The following is a 21,695-nucleotide window of genomic DNA, read 5'->3' on the forward strand; positions in this document are numbered from 1 at the left end:
CTGCCTCTGTAACAGATTGCTGCAAAACAAAGGCTAAACGCTGATTTTGGTTTTTTTGTTTGTTTTAGGTTTTTTTTGTTTTTTTGTTTGTTTTTTTTTTTGTAAAAACAGAAACCCTCTTTGGATTTCTTTTGGTTAGCAAAAAACATACTACTGTAGGTTTGTAAGTGAAGTGGTATAATGCAAACTTTTGAAAAGCAAACTTTCATAAAGCAGGGGACACCTGATAGAAAAATAATTGTCAAATTTAGATCAGTATTATAGTTTTTGCTATTTATCTTTTAAAAGAAGTTTTAATTTCTTTTTATTTAAATTTTTTTCTTTTAATGATGTACTAAGATCAGGAAACATATTAGTTGAATACCATTTGTTTTCTATGTAAAATACAGCTTTATATTTGTGTAAGAACACTGCATTCATAACTTACTCTGGTGGTGCCAGCTTCCTTTACTTACTTTTTAAAGTATCCTCAAGGCTCACAGATTAACTGTTAAAAAAAAAAAAAAAAAAAAAGACCTCTCAATAGCATGAATTTATATACCATGAGTAACATAGCATAATTTTTTATTCTCTGAGTATAATGTTTGCCAGTAACTTTATGGCTGTTGTACAGTCCTCTCGGTGTGATTGGGTATCTGTGTACTGATGCAGTACTGATGTACTGGGTACCATGTACAATGTTGACTGATACCTATTTTGTTTTGATTTCCACCTTTAGTGTTAACATTCCTCAACTTTTTGCTAGCATCAGTTTTACTGATTTACATCAGTTTGTTCAGAAAAAACTCAGTTGGTTTACCACAGAATTCACTTGATCTGCTTGAGAATTTCAGAATTTTCATGGCTTCATGCCATTTTTTGATAAAGTTTCATAACAGTATAGTCTAGAGGCAGGAGCTTATTTTCATCACATCCAAATGTAAGGTGTTTGCTTGTGCTGTGATAAGTTTGCCAGTGTGGAGGCTGTAGTGATCCAAGGACAGCACTTTAAGAAACACCTAAGGATGACCAGTAATCATGATAAACACTTAAATGTGTACTCCTGACTCCTTTTTTTTTTTTAAAGATTTTATTTACTTGAAAGAGAAATTAAGAGAGAGAGCATGAGAAGGGGGAGGGTCAGAGGGAGAAGCAGACTCCCCGCTGAGCAGGGAGCCCGATGTGGGTCTCGATCCCAGGGCTCCAGGATCATGACCGGAGCTGAAGGCAGTTGCTTAACCAACTGAGCCACCTAGGTGTCCCTACTCTTGACTTTTTACTATGAGTTTGTATGGGCCCGTGTGTTTGTTCCTTATTCATCTATTCTCTATACACTTACCAATATTTGAACAGATTAACTCCTAATATGTCTACTGTTTACTTTTTTTATTAAATGCATCTTGAATATCTTCCAATTAATAAATATAGGTTTATAATATTGTTTTTTAAATTGAATAATATTCCACTGAACGAAAATATCATTATTTATTGGTGGACATTTTGTTATTTTTGATTTTGTGATTTCTGTAAGCAATGCTTCATTGAACCTGCTTATTACCTTTAGGATACATTTCTAGAAGTAAATTGGAAGTTATATACTTTCTTCCTGGTTGTGTACAGATTTTTATTTTGTGTATTTCAGAAAATGAAATTTTAAAAATGAAGGCATATAAAATACAAGTCCACATTTTTATTGTTTGATTCAACAGATAGAAACTTAACTCTGTAAAGTTGCTATAGTAGTGTTTAAATGCTTAACTCTCAGTTTCTGTACATACGTTGTGAACTGGTGAGGAATGTTTCATGGACCATCAGCGGACCATATTTTTAGTAGCACTATGTTAGTCTAGGGGCCAGTGTAGAAGGGGGAATAGTGGGCTTGGGGTGGAGTTTGTGTCTCATCCATATATGGTCATTTAATCCTCTGGCTTTGGTATGGCACCTACTCTCAGCTGTGTCTGGTATCCCCTGTTTAAGAGAGTCTGTGTACTTTCTGTAGAGAATAAACCTGCAGGCATCTGCTTTGGTGGGGAAATAGCAGTAACCTTTCTTATGGAGTGGGGAAGGGAATCTTAGCATCAAACCAGAACTCAAGCAGCCTTCTCCAAATTTCTCTGTTTTAGTTTTCTCATCTCTTTTTCGTAGTTACTTGGTACTTGCCAGTTCCTAAGCCTTTCGAAGATTCAGAACTAAAATAGGTTAGTTCTTAGCATTACCCAGTCTGTCTGGGATTAAGTTTTCTTGTGTTTGCAGGGTCATTTACTAATTTATCTGCTTTCCAGCATCTAGAAATTTGTTGCTATTTTCATGTCTCTTATTTCCTATCGTAAATTTTTTTTTTAAGGACCTCTTACATATTTGTTGTGTCATAAGTGTTCTCTTATTCCAGTCTTTTCTGCATTTCTTAACTTTATTAACAAAATATTTACTTTTATTTCTATTTCATAGATCTTACTGTTGAGAGATATTTCTTCTGTAACACATTTTTCCTTTTTTAAGTTCTTCTTCTCTGATTGAAATTTGATTTTGCTAAAGTATTTACTTGAAACTTTATTCCAGAAGAGTACATATGTAGTATAGTCTCTAAATCCTTATACATCTAAAATTGTGTTTTTCCTTTACATTTGAATTTTCCTGTGTAGAGAATGGATTCTTGGGTTATTCTGTTTTCCTCAGAACTCTATAAATGTCACTCTGAGTAAAATGTCTGATTTTTTTTTTAAGATTTTATTTATTTAATTGTCAGAGAGAGAGAGCACAAGCAGGGGAGAATGGCAGGCAGAGGAGAGAGGGAGAAGCAGACTCTCCGCTGAGCAAGGAGCCTGATGTGGGACTCCATCCCAGGATCCTGGGATCACGGCCTGAGCTGAAGGCAGATGCTTAACCGACTGAGCCACACAGGCGTCCCGAAAATATCTGATTAATATTGATTTCTGATTAAACTTGGCATTGCTGTTGAAAAATACCCTTTTAGGTAACTCTACTTTGCTACATTTTTTTTTTGTAGTATTTCATTTTTATTTAAACTCAAAAATTTGATGAGGATAAATTGTAAACATTGAGTCTTATGTTCTTTTCTAACTAATAATCTTGCCTAGCATTTGAGGAGCCTTTGATTTTGAAAATTCGGGTCTTTAAAAAAAACCCAAAACTCAAATGTTACTTTTTTCTTGTTTTCAAAATCATTATTTCTCTCCCATCTACTTTGTTCTCTCTTTCATGGCAGTATGTTCTTAGTTTTCTTTTTTTTTTAGTATATTATCTCAGGTCTTACTGAAATTGCCAACTAGTACTTTATTTTTATCCCCTAAGCTTCCTCCTTTTTCCGGTAGTAGAAACTTTTGTGTAGTTACTGTTTTTCATTGTTGGATGGGGGAATGGGAAGGGTTTCTCTGTTCAGGTTATTTTCTCTTTGTTGAGCTGCTGCAGCTAGTGATGTTTCTGCCAGCTTAACTTTTGATGGCCTTGGTAGTTGAGATGAATTCTTTTTTCTTTTTTTTTTTAAATTTTTTATTTTTTCAGCATAACCGTATTCATTATTTTTGCACCACACCCAGTGCTCCATGCAATCCGTGCCCTCTACAATACCCACCACCTGGTGCCCCCAACCTCCCACCCCCCACCCCTTCAAAATTCTCAGATCGTTTTTCAGAGTCCATAGTCTCTCATGGTTCACCTCCCCTTCCAATTTCCCTCAACTCCCTTCTCCTCTCCATCTCCCCTTGTCCTCCATGCTATTTGTTATGCTCCACAAATAAGTGAAACCATATGATAATTGACTCTTCTCTGCTTGACTTATTTCACTCAGCATAATCTCTTCCAGTCCCGTCCATGTTGCTACAAAACTTGGGTATTCATCCTTTCTTTTTTCTTTTTTTTTTTTTTTTTTTTTACAGCTTTATAAACATATATTTTTATCACCAGGGGTACAGGTCTGCGAATTGCCAGGTTTACACACTTCACAGCACTCACCATAGCACATACCCTCCCCAATATCCATAACCCCACCCCCCCCTCCCAACCCCCTCCCCCCATCAACCCTCAGTTTGTTTTGTGAGATTAAGAGTCACTTATGGTTTGTCTCCCTCCCAATCCCATCTTGTTTCATTTACTCTTCTCCTACCCCCTCAACCCCCCATGTTGCATCTCCTCTCCCTCATATCAGGGAGATCATATGATAGTTGTCTTTCTCCGATTGACTTATTTCGCTAAGCATGATACCCTCTAGTTCCATCCACGTCGTCGCAAATGGCAAGATTTCATTTCTTTTGATGGCTGCATAGTATTCCATTGTGTATATATACCACATCTTCTTTATCCATTCGTCTGTAGATGGACATCTAGGTTCTTTCCATAGTTTGGCTATTGTAGACATTGCTCCTATAAACATTCGGGTGCACGTGCCCCTTCGGATCACTACGTTTGTATCTTTAGGGTAAATACCCAGCAGTGCAATTGCTGGGTCATAGGGTAGTTCTATTTTCAACATTTTGAGGAACCTCCATGCTGTTTTCCAGAGTGGTTGCACCAGCCTGCATTCCCACCAACAGTGTAGGAGGGTTCCCCTTTCTCCGCATCCTCGCCAGCATCTGTCATTTCCTGACTTGTTAATTTTAGCCATTCTGACTGGTGTGAGGTGATATCTCATGGTGGTTTTGATTTGTATTTCCCTGATGCCGAGTGATGTGGAGCACTTTTTCATGTGTCTGTTGGCCATCTGGATGTCTTCTTTGCAGAAATGTCTGTTCATGTCCTCTGCCCACTTCTTGATTGGATTATTTGTTCTTTGGGTGTTGAGTTTGCTAAGTTCTTTATAGACTTTGGACACTAGCCCTTTATCTGATATGTCATTTGCAAATATCTTCTCCCATTCTGTCAGTTGTCTTTTGGTTTTGTTAACTGTTTCCTTTGCTGTGCAAAAGCTTTTGATCTTGATAAACTCCCAAAAGTTCATTTTTGCCCTTGCTTCTCTTGCCTTTGGTGATGTTTCTAGGAAGATATTGCTGCGGCTGAGGTCGAAGAGGTTGCTGCCTGTGTTCTCCTCGAGGATTTTGATGGATTCCTTTCTCACATTGAGATCCTTCATCCATTTTGAGTCTATTTTCGTGTGTGGTGTAAGGAAATGATCCAATTTCATTTTTCTGCATGTGGCTGTCCAATTTTCCCAACACCATTTATTGAAGAGGCTGTCTTTGTTCCATTGGACATTCTTTCCTGCTTTGTCGAAGATGAGTTGACCATAGAGTTGAGGGTCCATTTCTGGGCTCTCTATTCTGTTCCATTGATCTATGTGTCTGTTTTTGTGCCAGTACCATGCTGTCTTGATGATTATAGCTTTGTAATAGAGCTTGAAGTCCGGAATTGTGATGCCACCAACTTTGGCTTTCTTTATCAATATTGCTTTGGCTATTCGAGGTCTTTTCTGGTTCCATATAAATTTTAGGATTATTTGTTCCATTTCTTTGAAAAAAAATGGAATTATTTGTTCCATTTCTTTGAAAAAAATGGATGGTACTTTGATAGGAATTGCATTAAATGTGTAGATTGCTTTAGGTAGCATAGACATTTTCACAATATTTATTCTTCCAATCCAGGAGCATGGAACATTTTTCCATTTCTTTGTGTCTTCCTCAATTTCTTTCATGAGTACTTTATAGTTTTCTGAGTATAGATTCTTAGTCTCTTTGGTTAGGTTTATTCCTAGGTATCTTATAGTTTTGGGTACAATTGTAAATGGGATGGACTCCTTAATTTCTCTTTCTTCTGTCTTGTTGTTGGTGTAGAGAAATGCAACTGATTTCTGTGCATTGATTTTATATCCTGACACTTTACTGAATTCCTGTACAAGTTCTAGCAGTTTTGGAGTGGAGTCTTTTGGGTTTTCCACATAGAGTATCATATCATCTGCGAAGAGTGATAGTTTGACTTCTTCTTTGCCAATCTGGATGCCTTTAATTTCCTTTTGTTGTCTGATTGCTGAGGCTAGGACTTCTAGTACTATGTTGAATAGCAGTGGTGATAACGGACATCCCTGCCGTGTTCCTGACCTTAGCGGAAAAGCTTTCAGTTTTTCTCCATTGAGAATGATATTTGCGGTGGGTTTTTCATAGATGGCTTTGATAATATTGAGGTATATGCCCTCTATCCCTACACTTTGAAGAGTTTTGATCAGGAAGGGATGCTGTACTTTGTCAAATGCTTTTTCAGCATCTATGGAGAGTATCATATGGTTCTTGTTCTTTCTTTTATTAATGTGTTGTATCACATTGATTGATTTGCGGATGTTGAACCAACCTTGCAGCCCTGGAATAAATCCCACTTGGTCGTGGTGAATAATTCTTTTAATGTACTGTTGAATCCTATTGGCTAGTATTTTGGTGAGAATTTTTGCATCTGTGTTCATCAAGGATATTGGTCTGTAGTTCTCTTTTTTGTTGGGATCCTTGTCTGGTTTTGGGATCAAGGTGATGCTGGCAGTTGAGATGAATTCTTAAAGAATGAGCCAAGATTTTTTCAGTTTTTTAGTTAAAGGGATGGGGGAGTTAATATACTTTTTCCCTGACAACTTTGAGATAATTTACTTAATGTGGACAAAGGACAGAACTGTTAAACAGAAGATAGGCATGAATATAGGAAGATTTATCTTTGTTCAGAAATAATTTCCTCTTTATATTTTTCCCAACAGCTGGTGCTAACGAGTCCCAACTCAGCCCCTGGCCCCAGCTCAGAACTCTGGATTCATTCTCTTCCTTCCCATACCTCAGCCCAAGCTTTCTATCTCCTCAGAGGGTACCACATGATCTTCCACTGAAGTCCTCACTTTCTAGAATCTCAAGGTATGTTCAGGGAGGGAGTGGGCAGATTTATGTCCTTTACTTTCTTACTAAGGAAGGGCATTAGAGATGCTTATTTTAAATGCTTATTAAATAAATGTCCCTTGGTCAAATTCCTCTTTAAAGGTGGTGCTTGGCAGTAGGTTTGCATTTGTTTTCACTCTTCTCTCTCTGGACTGTTTCTTGCCAAACACCTTGCAGTGTGTGTATGGAATGTTTTTCTAATTTCTAGTCATTTTGTAGGACGTCATTTTTTGGTTTGTGTTTCATTGGGCAGTTGGAAGAAGATGGAAACCAGATGGCTTAAGTTGCCATCTTGATGCAGGCAGTTCTCCAGGTTTGCTTGAAAGGGCTAGGCGTACTTGTAGTATGACTGTTAATATGGCGTACTTGTAGTATGACTGTTAATACGGCGTACTTGTAGTATGACTGTTAATACGGCGTACTTGTAGTATGACTGTTAATACGGCGTACTTGTAGTATGACTGTTACTACAAGTAGTATTTTTTCAAGGCTTGAGGAGATGTTGGTTAAGACTTAGGGGGTAAAAATATATAGAGAGGGCAGTAGTTTAAATGGAGATTTAAAATCAGTAATCCTTGTTGGTGAGGGTAAAGATTGAACTATAGTGAAAAGAGCATTAGCTAGTAGCTTGAAAGATTAAAATTAGAGTAAAATTCCTCTTTCCTTTTTTTATATTATCTGAGAAATTCATGACACACAAATATTTTTGCCCATAGGTGGCAACCCTAGCATGATTTGCTGCCAGATGTCATCATTGATTGCTTCCACACAGTGCAGGTTGAACATAGTTGAAGACAAAAATAGATTCTCCAAATTTAAAATTTGAGGGTGAATAACAAATTCCAAACTACCTATAATACACAAGCTCCCCTAATACTGTATTATTGTACATGCCATTCATTCAATGTAAAAAATACTGATGTTCAATATTAATTATTTTGCATTACCAAGCTTAAGTAAAAGCTAAGTGGATTACTTGATAAGGTCCCTTTTATTAACATTGTTTTGCCTGTGTGTAAAGGACATGCACTTTATTTTTTATTTTATTTTTTTTATAGATTTTATTTGTTTATTTGACAGAGATCACAAGTAGGCAGAGAGGCAGGCAGAGAGAGAGAGAGGAGGAAGCAGGCTCCCTGCTAAGCAGAGAGCCAATGCAGGGCTCGATCCCAGAACCCTGGGATCATGACCTGAGCCGAAGGCAGAGGCTTTAACCCACTGAGCCACCCAGGCGTCCCAAGAACATGCACTTTAATGGGTGAACTTTGTGACCTCTGTTTTGGCTGCCATGTGTTCTACTTAATTGTTTTCTGTTCTTCATGTCCTGGAAGAGTGAGGTTGCTGAATGGTCATCTCTGAATAAGCAGTATATTAATATGTATGTCCTGCCTCTCTTCCTTCACATTGTAAGCTGTAATAGGGTGGGGATCATGTTTTTTAATCTTTCCACAGCACCCATCAAAATGCCTCACATTCATAGTAGGCATTCATTTATTAGTAAGTGTTAGTTGATCGAGTTATTTAAAATCCTTTTTTAACACTGGTTGTTAGACTTTGGTGTTTTCTTACAAGAAAAATTTTAAATTGTGTAGATATTTTGAAATGGAGTTGATATTTAGAAATATTATCAGTCTGTTTCTAGCATTAGAAATTTATTTTTGAACACATGTAATGTTACTATAAGAAGCAATTTCCCTTTTGTAAGAAAACCCATGATACAGTTTCTTGATCATGTGTATAGTAGAAAAGCTTGAGTATGGATAATCCAGAACGACCACAATAGGGTATTCAAGGGAGTGGAGAACGTTACAGGTGTGCTTAAAAGTTTCACCTCTTTGAACCTCACCCTCAGATTCTGGTATGGTGAAGTCTCCATTGGTGATTATGATGCTTGTCACTGTTGAGAATGTGACTCTCTCTAGGGGGTCTTCTCAGTTGGTATGGCGTGTCCAGCAGCAGCTGTCACTGAACTTTATTCTAGCCATTTATTTAGTTTTCCTTACTTCTGAAGAAAAAGTATTTATATTATGCTTTAAGTAATTGGAGTAAAACATTTTAAGTAAAAATTTTAATATTTTACTGAATTAGACATAGTGGGTAAAGCCAGTGCATGCTTTGGCAGCACATATACTAAAATTGGAATAATACAGAGAAGATTAACATGGCCCTGTGCAAAGAATGACACGCAAATTTGTGAAGTATTTCATATTTTGAGCAGTTCCTGAGCATTGTACCACCCTTTGCAGAGGAACTCTGAGAAAATGGTATGAGTCAGAGCACAGTGTATGGCACTGAATAATGAAATTGTGATTTTTCACTACTAAAAATATATTCAGTAAACTGGTACCCTGTTAATGAATTCATTATCAGTTTAGCATACGTGTGGATATGTGTGTGTGTGTGTGTGTGTGTGTGTATTTAAAGACTATCAAAGAATGTGTTTTTCAGACCCAACCAGAATTACTGAGTGTTAGAGATATTAAAAGAATCTCTTAATATGTAATTTAACTTTTAATTGTATTCCTTTAATAAAGGATTTCTGAAACAGTATCTAGTTACTTAGATTCATTGGAATTTATTTTTTTTCATGTTTTTACTTATTTATGTAATCTCTGCCCAACGTGGGGCTAGAACTCAAAACCCAAGATCAAGAGTTGCATGCTTTACCAGCTGAGCCAGCCAGGTGCCCCAAGATTAATTGAAATTTAAAGCTCAGACCTTTGACTATACATTACAGATGAAGCTCAGCGTGATTTATACTTTATTTTCTTTAGCTTATCTGATTTTGTCTATTATTCGTGCATACATATTTAAGATCACAAAAGTAAGAAAAGGTAATTTTTCTAATACACATTTTGATATTTCTGAACTTTTATACTCAGATTCCAGTCTCAGCAATATATTTTCACATCTTATTACTTACCCTATTTTTTATTCTTTTGTAGTTTAACCGATAATGTGTCATTTCATGGTAATCACATACAATAATGATAACTACAATTTTTATAGCGCTTTACAGAATATTGTTCATATGTTTTCTCATTTAATCTTTACAATAACCCTGTGAAATATAGAGAAGGTACTAATTTTTTTTTTCACCTTATAGATGAAGAAACGAAGACAGAGATTGAGACTTGTCTAGAGTAACACAAACCAGTAAGTGTTGGAATTAACGAAGGCAGGTAGTAATGGGTGTGTTCTCATATGCCAGGAGCTTTCCTTGATGCCTTCTGCCTGAGTTCTAGGGACAAAAAGCCAAAGAGCCAAAATGGTTGAGAACCAAAAAGATAGTAGGTAGACTTTAATAGTATCCCAGCAAAATGTGCTATTCCTTTTCTTTTCTTTTTCTTTTTCCTTTTCTTTCTTTCTTTCTTTTTTTTTAACCAGTTAGTAATGATAACTTGAAAGAGCAGATAATGTCTTCTGTCACTGTTGTTAGATAAATGAAACATCTTAGATCTAAATTATCTCTGAAGCACTAAGGAAATAAAGAATCTGAAGAAGAAGCCTGTTGAGTTTCTCATGAGGTAGTAGCCAGAGGGTCAGCTAAGGAGGTGAGAGAGTTAATAGTTCATGTCTGTAACTGGAGACACATGTGTAATTGGAACTTAAATTTTTATGGTTCTCATTAAGATATTTTAAAATCTTGCTTAAATATTGTCATACCAACTTAATATAAAAATCTAGAGCTTGAGGGTGCTTATCCAGTTGTGGTTTTCTTTAGATGACAAAACTGAGGTTCAGAGAACTTGAAGCTTGCCCAATGTCACAGAGCAGAGACAGAAGTAAAACTTGTATTTCCCGACTTGCAGATTAGTGTTATTTCTACTTCAAGCTATTACTTCTTGGTAAGCTATTCTTAAAATACTTAACAGGTCTTTTATATCTTTTATGTATGTGTTTGATCAGCATTTCCTATTTTGTATCAAAATGAACTTTAAAATATGAAATTTACTGATACTTACGAAAATTCAATTCTTTGTTTGATTTTAGGTGAGTTAATGTGGGAAAAATTCTGGTATTTTGAAGATGTCTTGGCACAGTATTGTTTCCTGTTTAAATTACAAGTAACTTCAGTTTTTAGAGAAAAAAGAAGTTGGGATTTTTTTGTAAAATCATGCCATCTGAACAGAAACCATTATTTTTTGATGAAAAACAAACTACTTTAAAAAATTACGATGTGAAAAATGAGATAGTGGATACTATCAGATCAGTACCTAGGCCAAAAATTGCAGAAAGTAGTTTTCATTATGAACTTAAAAATGTGAAAATTGATTTGCCGAAGATACATATTCCAAATGAAGTCTTTTTGAAACATGAAGTTGACAAATACAAAAAATTATTTCAGCGTCAACCACAGACTGCAAGAAAATCTATCAGTGTAAAGACTGTAAGCTGTGTAGAGGAGTGTATGTTGCTCCATAAGTCTGAGAGAGTTGAAGAAGAGGGTTTAAAAATGTCTGCAAAAATACTCAATTTCAACTGTTTAAAATGCCGAGATAGCACTCGATATAGTCCAAATGATTTGCAGAAACACTTTCAAATGTGGCACCATGGTGAATTACCTTCCTATCCTTGTGAAATGTGCAGTTTTTCAGCAAATGACTTCCAGATATTTAAACAACACAGACGGACACATAGAAGCACTTTAGTAAAATGTGACATTTGTAACAATGAGAGTGTATATACTTTATTAGACTTGACAAAGCATTTTGCATCCACACATTGTGTAAATGGTAGTTTTCAATGTGAAAAGTGCAGATTCTCCACCCAGGATGTTGGCACATTTGTTCAGCACATTCATAGACATAATGAAATCCATTATAAATGTGGTAAGTGCCATCATGTATGTTTTACCAAAGGAGAGCTTCAGAAGCACCTTCATGTTCATTCTGGTACATTTCCCTTCACTTGTCAATATTGTAGCTACGGTGCTACTAGGAGAGAGCACCTGGTAAGACATGTTATAACTTTGCACAAAGAACACTTATATGCGAAAGAAAAACTGGAAAAAGACAAATATGAAAAGAGGATGGCAAAGACTTCAGCAGGACTTAAGCTGATACTGAAAAGATACAGAATAGATGCATCAAGGAAGACGTTCTGGAAACGCAAAAAGATCAACAACGGAAGTGACAGAAGTATAGAAAAAAACACTCAAGTGCTCAAGAAAGTGAACAAAACACAGGCTAAATCTGAAGACCAGAGCCATCTTATTCAAGAGCATTTAAATGAAGAAAAGGATGAAAGACCACACTGTGAGAATAATGATAAACCTGCTGAGTCAGAGTCAGAAAAGCCAACTCTTCTGTCCACTGGGCAATGTAATAGAGTTGAAGAGGGATCAAATTCTACTCTAGGTTTCTTGAAGACTGCTGTACAAGGACCTACAGTGTTAATGGTGAAAAATAATAGAATAACAATTCCTGCTAACTACAGTGCTGATTTTATGGGCTTTAAGATGGTGGATGGAAAACAACATATTGTAATAAAATTGTTACCTACCAATAAACAGAATTTATATTCACCAGGCTCACAGTCAGATGCTGCAAAGGACAGTACTGCCAATTTGCAGCCCCGGACTTTGGACACTACTGGATTTTTAGCAGGAGTAACAACTGAATTAAGTGACACAGTTTACATGAAAGCAACTACCCCATTTTCATGTTCATCTCCTATACTTTCAGGGAAAGTAACATCAGAAAAAGAAATGGCTTTGCTATCTCAAACAAGTAATATGCTTCAAACAATGGATGATGAAAAAAATGTGTCTTCTTTGTCAGCATCAGAATTAGTTTCGGCATCAGTGAATTTGACCACAAAAGCTGAAACAAAAGATAATATTGACCTGTGGGGAAGTTATATTACTCAGAGTCACCCTGAGATATCAGGTGCTGCCATTAGAAGTCCAGATAAAGTCAACTCTACTACCAAACAAAATGCATATAACAGTGGGGATATGCATAACTATTGCATTAATTATGTCAACTCTGAGTTACCTGTTGAACCTTCCAACCAAGGATCATTGCCCTTTCATAATTACTCAAAAGTAAATAATTCTAATAAACGGCGTAGGTTTTCAGGAACAGGAATGTGTGAAAACCCTCAAAAAGAACCTTCATCAAGCAAGACAGTTGTTCAACAACCAATAAGTGAATCAGTTTTGTCACTAGTGAGGAAAGAGAGCTCAAATCCAGATAGCATGTTAGCATCTATTAGCCTTTTGAATACTAAAGATGGAACTTTAAAAATGCAAGCTGAAATTGAAGAACAGTGTGTTTTAGAAAAAGGACAGAACAGCGACGGACAGAACTTATACACTAATGAAAATCAAAATTTAGAGAGCTTGACTGAAAAATCTAAGTGGGATAACATTTCTAATGTTGAGTCACCTATGATGCCTAGAATCACCTCTGTTTTCTCTCTCCAGAGTCAACAGGCATCAGAATTTTTGCCGCCTGAAGTAAACCAGTTACTTCAGGATGGATTAAAAACAAAATCTGAGGTAAAACAAGACTCTAGTAATAACAACACCCCAGATAAAGGCCTGCCACTTCATTGTGACCAGTCATTTCAGAAACTTGAGGGAGAAGGCAAGATAGTTGAATCTTCAAAAGACTTCAAAGTACAAGGCATTTTCTCTGTTCCATCTGGTAGTATAGGGATTAATGTGCCTACCAATGATCTGAATTTAAAATGTAGTGGAAAAGAAAAACAAAATCTGTCAATATCACAAGATGTGAGAGATTCAGAAAAGACACCTAGAATTTCAGGTATTGGCACATTACTTAAGACTCAGTCAGATGCAATAATAACACAGCAGCTCGTAAAAGATAAACTGCGAGCCACTACACAAAATTTAGGTTCTTTATATAGGCAGAGTCCACTTCTGAATTCAGAACCAAAAAAGGCTATATTTGTTCAGACTCCAAAAGGCTTTTTTGTACCATTGCACATTGCTAACAAGCCTGGATTACATGTTGTTTCAGGAAGGCCACTTCCATTGGTTAATACACAAGGTGTACCTGCTTCTCTTCTTTTAAACAAGAAACCTGGGATGATTTTAACATTTAATAATGGGAAACTTGAAGGTGTTTCCACTGTCAAAACTGAGAGTGCTCAGGCTTGTGGAACTACAGCTAAGGAGCCTTGCAGAATACCTTTTTTAAAGGTAGAACGAAACAGTAATTGTCTGACACCTGCACTTTGTTCCAGCATTGGCAGTTGTTTGAGCGTGAAAAGTAGCTCAGAAAATACTTTGCCATTAAAAGGCCCTTACATCATCAAAACATCAGCAAATTCTTCAGCGAAAGCTGTTCCTACGCCTAATACAGTACCTGAGCATCAGGGCACCAAGTTGAATATCTTGGACTCAGTAAAACAGCAGAATGAGATTTTTCCAAAACCACCTCTTTATACCCTCTTGCCTGATGGCAAACAAGCTGTTTTTTTAAAGTGTGTGATGCCAAATAAGACTGAGCTGCTTAAGCCTAAATTAGTCCAAAATAGTACATATTATCAAAACATACAGCCAAAGAAACCTGAAGGAACACCACAGAAAATATTGCTGAAAATTTTTAACCCTGTTTTAAATGTGACTGCTGCTAACAATCTGTCTGTAAGCACCTCTGCATCCTCATTGCAGAAAGACAAGGTACCATCTAATCAGACTACGGGAGGAGAGCAGAGAGAGCCAGAATCTTCTAGAGATGCCTTACCCTTCTTACTAGATGATATGATGCCAGCAAATGAAATTGTGATAACTTCTACTGCAACATGCCCAGAATCTTCTGAGGAACCGTTATGTTTCACTGACCATTCAGATACCAGGGTATTAAGGTGTAAAACAAATTGTACAATCGAGAGAAGCTTCAATAGAAAAAAGACTTCGAAAAAAAATTTTTCAAGAGTAAAAACTCATGCAAGAAGTAAAGATTCTGAAACTGCCTTTGTATCTAGAAACAGAAACTGTAAACGAAAGTGTAGGAATAGTTATGAAGAACCTCCAAGAAAAAAAGCAACATTACATAGAAAGTGTAAAGAAAAGTCTAAACCTGAAGATGCCCGTGAATCATTTGATTTTAGCAGACCAAGGCTTTCAAGAGATTCAGTCAGAACTTTGCGGCTTTTCCCCTTTAGTTCCAAACAGCTTGTGAAATGTCCTAGGAGAAACCAACCAGTTGTAGTTTTGAATCATCCTGATGCAGATGCACCAGAAGTAGTAAGTGTGATGAAAACTATTGCTAAATTTAATGGACGTGTACTTAAGGTTTCATTGTCGAAAAGAACTATCAGTGCTTTACTGAAGCCAGTTTGTGATAATGCCTCGAAAACAATTTATGGTGATTTTTCCAAAAGACATAAAACATTGAAACCTGTTAGTTCTGTGAAAGAAAGATTTGTGCTAAAATTAACACTCAAAAAGACAAGCAAAAACAATTATCAGATCGTGAAGACTACCTCTGAAAATGTTCTGAAAGCTAAATTTAACTGTTGGTTTTGTGGTAGAGTATTTGACAATCAGGATGCTTGGGCTGGTCATGGGCAGAGACATCTAATGGAAGCCACTCGTGACTGGAATATGTTAGAATAATTTACTGTAGTTACCAAGGAAAAGAAAAGTAAAATTATCTTAGAAGAAAACATGGGTTGAATTACCTTAAGGCAGACGTTTTCTACTTCAGTATAGTACCTAAAATTGAGCATCTGAAAGTTGGCTGAATTTCCATGGGAGACTAAAAAAGTTTCATGTGTGATATTTGAAAATGCTATCACTGCACACATAAGTTTAGCAAGAAACTAATTGCAGCACAGATGTACCTTGATTTAATTTTTTTAAATGTGTTCTTGAGAAGTTAGGGCTAAAGAAAATTTTGATAAAACAGTTTTCCCAATTTAGTTATATAGTGACTCTTAGTAGAGGGTCATGGCTGACAGCTGCATCCCCTCTCCCCTTCCACCAGCCTTATGAATCTGTTAAGTGTAGCTTCTCTGAAGATGGAGGAGGCTCTTTCACCACGGAGCTGAAGGAGTTTCTCCTCATTTTTGAAGACACACCAAGAGTTTGAGTAAAGAACTTAACTTTACATCTGCTAAATATAGTTCTTTTTGAAGGCTATTAGGCTCCTCTGAGAGCACATTTAACTAACTACAGATACACCACATAATGCTTGAACAGAGTTTTTCACAAGTAAATCTCTTTTCTCTACACTGTGTCCCAAATCAGGAATTGGAATACCTTCCCAAGGTTATTTTCTTTTTCTAAATGGCTATGTCAGGCATTACAGTAGATGGGCAGCCTCCAAAAAATTAAACTCTCTTGGTCCAGTTTAAAGTCTGATTAAAGAACTTGAACATTTTTCTGAATTTGATGATAATCTCCAGTGATTCTCTTGCACAGAACTATGCTTATTTGATTTAAATTGTTTGTCCCCCATAAACCAAATGGCCAATTTTTATCTTGGTTTTCATCCATTTAAAAAGTGGAACATAGAAGCACTTCCAAGGGAATGGCTTTTCTTGAAAATTAAGAATCACTCTACAGAAACAGTATTTTGAAGCAAGATTAGCAAAGCAAATCAGATTTTTGCTCTTTAGTTACTATAGGTGTCTGAAGATGTATGTACACAATGGGACAAATCATTTTTGTTAGCACCTTTTTGGTCTCCCTGACAACCCAAAGCAGATTATTTTACTGATTGTTGGCAGTTGAAATGAAGAAGCATTAATAGTGGACTCAGTGGCAGGACATAAAACTTCAGGACAGATTCCTAGGGGATATACCCAGCAGGTAGAGTTTTAAAATGGATACTTTCAGGACAACAGAATCATCGACTGAAACTTCACCATGTAAGTTTGGATCAAATTTTGTTGGATTATTGAATAATGGAGTTCTTATATTACAAATTACTGTATAATTTTTGTTATATTGTTACTATAAGTGTTAAAACATTTTCATTAATTGAAAACTTCAGGGCTTCTTTTCTGTATATAAGAAAGAATTTAAACCTGTACATATTTTTGTACCTTTCAGTTTGTTATGTAAATTTTGCACAGAAGATTTTTGACATAAAAAGTTTATTTTCTTTCAATTTAGTTCTGTGCATGCACTAATAAAACTGGTTGTTTAAGTTAAAAGGAATATGTAAGACTTTACCCATGTTATTTTCTTGGTTTTTATTTTAGATGTAGAATTATTTTTTTTTTTTTGGGTAAATTCATTTTTCAGGGATTGAACACTATTGTTAGCAAGTGCCTAAAAGATGTGAAACAGTTTACATATGTCAACTGTAACAGTAGGTCCCAAATGGGCCCATTTCCCCAAAAGTTTTATTTTAAAGAAAGCCATACATAGATGCTTCAAGCTATCTTGCTATGCACATTATACACATGTACTTTTTTTGTGCAGTTTGTCTACTTTCCTAGTGAAGTATTTTTTGTATAAAACCTGTTACAATTGTGTTTCTTAAATTGAGCCTAAGAATGGAGTTGATTGGAAATATACAGTATATATTAATAATGTATATGGTGTTTAAAGAATGGCAAGCAATGTTAATTTCTGTAATGAATATTTTCATCAATTAAATTTATCTTAAGTTTGTGTTTACACAATTTTTTTACTGTACTAAAATCAAAAGGGGATTTTATTCTAATGGGAAATATTTATATATCAAAGACTTTTTTTTGCTTTAAATGCTAGGGAACTGTGTAATAAAGTGTGGGTTTTTCTCCCTAAAATCATAGGCGAAATTTTGAAATTTTGTTTGAGAAGGGTAACATTTATTATGAGGTTATTGTAGTTATGCTGCTAAGGAAAGTTATAGAGAGGCTAATGCTCTTTAGTACCCTAACAGCAATAAAATTGAAATGCTCTGTTGTTAACGGTAGATTTATTATAATTCCTTGCCTTCCATGAAAAGAGAGAGAAGCAACAATCTTGCCAAAGTTTGCAGCATTATAAAAATACATTTCAGAATAGCCATACCAGTAAAAATAGATTTAATGTTTTAATACATACTTTTTGCCTTAAGGTTTTAAAAGCCATTTTTAAAAGCTTCATGTCCCAGGTACTATGGTTAGTACCTTTTCTGATTCATTAGGTTATTCTAAAGAAGGCAGACCTGCTTGGGGCCTCTATATTGCCAGAGTGAAAAATCCAGAGCCAAAACCTCCCATCCTTTTTTTTTCCCCTCCTGGCTGAAACTGAACTAAAGATGGTTCTCTAAAATGTGAATATCCGGTAGTTTGAGGTTGTTACTACAACTGGAATAGTTTTATTTTTGCAATCCAGCTTCTTTGTCAGGAATGTGTTTTCATTTTTTCCTATTTGTCCATCTCCGTTGGAAATGGACCTCTATTTGACTTTCAGTTAAAAAAATAGTTTAATTTTTAAAAAGTTTACCTTTTATCTTACTAAGCACTCAGTAGATTGAAATGTTTATACATATATATAAATACATATTTGAGTGTGTGTATATGTATATATATATATAATTATTTTTTTTTTAAATTTTATTTTTTATAAAAATATATTTTTATCCCCAGGGGTACAGGTCTGCGAATCGCCAGGTTTACACACTTCACAGCACTCACCATAGCACATACCCTCCCCAATATCCATAACCCCACCCCCCCTCTCCCAACCCCCCCCCATCAACCCTCAGTTTGTTTTGTGAGATTAAGAGTCACTTATGGTTTGTCTCCCTCCCAATCCCATCTTGTTTCATTTACTCTTCTCCTACCCCCTCAACCCCCCATGTTGCATCTCCTCTCCCTCATATCAGGGAGATCATATGATAGTTGTCTTTCTCCGATTGACTTATTTCGCTAAGCATGATACCCTCTAGTTCCATCCACGTCGTCGCAAATGGCAAGATTTCATTTCTTTTGATGGCTGCATAGTATTCCATTGTGTATATATACCACATCTTCTTTATCCATTCGTCTGTTGATGGACATCTAGGTTCTTTCCATAGTTTGGCTATTGTAGACATTGCTGCTATAAACATTCGGGTGCACGTGCCCCTTCGGATCACTACGTTTGTATCTTTAGGGTAAATACCCAGCAGTGCAATTGCTGGGTCATAGGGTAGTTCTATTTTCAACATTTTGAGGAACCTCCATGCTGTTTTCCAGAGTGGTTGCACCAGCCTGCATTCCCACCAACAGTGTAGGAGGGTTCCCCTTTCTCCGCATCCTCGCCAGCATCTGTCATTTCCTGACTTGTTAATTTTAGCCATTCTGACTGGTGTGAGGTGATATCTCATGGTGGTTTTGATTTGTATTTCCCTGATGCCGAGTGATGTGGAGCACTTTTTCATGTGTCTGTTGGCCATCTGGATGTCTTCTTTGCAGAAATGTCTGTTCATGTCCTCTGCCCACTTCTTGATTGGATTATTTGTTCTTTGGGTGTTGAGTTTGCTAAGTTCTTTATAGATTTTGGACACTAGCCCTTTATCTGATATGTCATTTGCAAATATCTTCTCCCATTCTGTCAGTTGTCTTTTGGTTTTGTTAACTGTTTCCTTTGCTGTGCAAAAGCTTTTGATCTTGATAAACTCCCAAAAGTTCATTTTTGCCCTTGCTTCCCTTGCCTTTGGCGATGTTCCTAGGAAGATGTTGCTGCGGCTGAGGTCGAAGAGGTTGCTGCCTGTGTCCTCCTCGAGGATTTTGATGGATTCCTTTCTCACATTGAGATCCTTCATCCATTTTGAGTCTATTTTCGTGTGTGGTGTAAGGAAATGATCCAATTTCATTTTTCTGCATGTGGCTGTCCAATTTTCCCAACACCATTTATTGAAGAGGCTGTCTTTTTTCCATTGGACATTCTTTCCTGCTTTGTCGAAGATGAGTTGACCATAGAGTTGAGGGTCTATTTCTGGGCTCTCTATTCTGTTCCATTGATCTATGTGTCTGTTTTTGTGCCAGTACCATGCTGTCTTGATGATGACAGCTTTGTAATAGAGCTTGAAGTCTGGAATTGTGATGCCACCAACTTTGGCTTTCTTTTTCAATATTGCTTTGGCTATTCGAGGTCTTTTCTGGTTCCATATAAATTTTAGGATTATTTGTTCCATTTCTTTGAAAAAAAATGGATGGTACTTTGATAGGAATTGCATTAAATGTGTAGATTGCTTTAGGTAGCATAGACATTTTCACAATATTTATTCTTCCAATCCAGGAGCATGGAACATTTTTCCATTTCTTTGTGTCTTCCTGAATTTCTTTCATGAGTACTTTATAGTTTTCAGGGTATAGATTCTTAGTCTCTTTGGTTAGGTTTATTCCTAGGTATCTTATAGTTTTGGGTGCAATTGTAAATGGGATGGACTCCTTAATTTCTCTTTCTTCTGTCTTGTTGTTGGTGTAGAGAAATGCAACTGATTTCTGTGCATTGATTTTATATCCTGACACTTTACTGAATTCCTGTACAAGTTCTAGTAGTTTGGGGGTGGAGTCTTTTGGGTTTTCCACATATAGTATCATATCATCTGCGAAGAGTGATAGTTTGACTTCTTCTTTGCCAATCTGGATGCCTTTAATTTCCTTTTGTTGTCTGATTGCTGAGGCTAGGACTTCTAGTACTATGTTGAATAGCAGTGGTGATAACGGACATCCCTGCCGTGTTCCTGACCTTAGCGGAAAAGCTTTCAGTTTTTCTCCATTGAGAATATTTGCGGTGGGTTTTTCATAGATGGCTTTGATAATATTGAGGTATGTGCCCTCTATCCCTACACTTTGAAGAGTTTTGATCAGGAAGGGATGCTGTACTTTGTCAAATGCTTTTTCAGCATCTATGGAGAGTATCATATGGTTCTTGTTCTTTCTTTTATTAATGTGTTGTATCACATTGATTGATTTGCGGATGTTGAACCAACCTTGCAGCCCTGGAATAAATCCCACTTGGTTGTGGTGAATAATCCTTTTAATGTACTGTTGAATCCTATTGGCTAGTATTTTGGTGAGAATTTTTGCATCTGTGTTCATCAAGGATATTGGTCTGTAGTTCTCTTTTTTGTTGGGATCCTTGTCTGGTTTTGGGATCAAGGTGATGCTGGCCTCATAAAATGAGTTTGGAAGCTTTCCTTCTATTTCTATTTTTTGGAACAGTTTCAGGAGAATAGGAATTAGTTCTTCTTTAAATGTTTGGTAGAATTCCCCCGGGAAGCCATCTGGCCCTGGACTTTTGTTTGGAGGTTTTTGATGACTGTTTCAATCTCCTTACTGCTTATGGGTCTGTTGAGGCTTTCCATTTCTTCCTGGTTCAGTTGTGGTAGTTTATATGTCTCTAGGAATGCATCCATTTCTTCCAGATTGTCAAATTTGTTGGCATAGAGTTGCTCATAGTATGTTCTTATAATTGTCTGTATTTCTTTGGTGTTCGTTGTGATCTCTCCTCTTTCATTCATGATTTTATTTATTTGGGTCCTTTCTCTTTTCTTTTGGATAAGTCTGGCCAGGGGTTTATCAATCTTATTAATTCTTTCAAAGAACCAGCTCCTAGTTTCGTTGATTTGTTCTATTGTTTTTTTGGTTTCTATTTCATTGATTTCTGCTCTGATCTTTATGATTTCTCTTCTCCTGCTGGGTTTAGGGTTTCTTTCTTGTTCTTTCTCCAGCTCCTTTAGGTGTAGGGTTAGGTTGTGTACCTGAGACCTTTCTTGTTTCTTGAGAAAGGCTTGTACCGCTATATATTTTCCTCTCAGGACTGCCTTTGTTGTGTCCCACAGATTCTGAACCGTTGTGTTTTCATTATCATTTGTTTCCATGAATTTTTTCAATTCTTCTTTAACTTCCTGGTTGACCCATTCATTCTTTAGAAGGATGCTGTTTAGTCTCCATGTATTTGGGTTCTTTCCA

The 21,695-nt window shown here is 36.3% G+C and overlaps 1 protein-coding gene and 1 non-coding gene across 17 annotated transcripts in view; both read left to right on the top strand.

Annotated features, from left to right (window-relative positions):
- ZNF518A (zinc finger protein 518A) overlaps nucleotides 1–17,442 on the top strand; it is a 30,352-nt gene extending 12,910 nt beyond the window's left edge. For 15 of the 16 annotated variants that reach the window (XM_047702556.1, XM_047702557.1, XM_047702551.1 and 12 more), the window contains 4 exons: nucleotides 6,665–6,815; nucleotides 9,943–9,992; nucleotides 10,561–10,684; nucleotides 10,830–17,442. In XM_047702556.1, coding sequence (XP_047558512.1) covers nucleotides 10,954–15,429 — 4,476 coding nt within the window. In that variant the 5' untranslated portion in view covers nucleotides 6,665–6,815; nucleotides 9,943–9,992; nucleotides 10,561–10,684; nucleotides 10,830–10,953 and the 3' untranslated portion in view covers nucleotides 15,430–17,442. The remainder of the gene's footprint in view (nucleotides 1–6,664; nucleotides 6,816–9,942; nucleotides 9,993–10,560; nucleotides 10,685–10,829) is intronic. The other variant, XM_047702548.1, reaches the window with a different exon arrangement.
- On the top strand, nucleotides 8,947–9,049 carry LOC125085336 (U6 spliceosomal RNA). The gene has a single exon (XR_007122869.1). It is a non-coding gene; the product is annotated as a U6 spliceosomal RNA (small nuclear RNA).
- Nucleotides 17,443–21,695: the final 4,253 nt, after the last annotated feature.

Source organism: Lutra lutra, chromosome 14, assembly GCF_902655055.1.
Source record: "Lutra lutra chromosome 14, mLutLut1.2, whole genome shotgun sequence".
Lineage (NCBI taxonomy): Eukaryota > Metazoa > Chordata > Mammalia > Carnivora > Mustelidae > Lutra > Lutra lutra.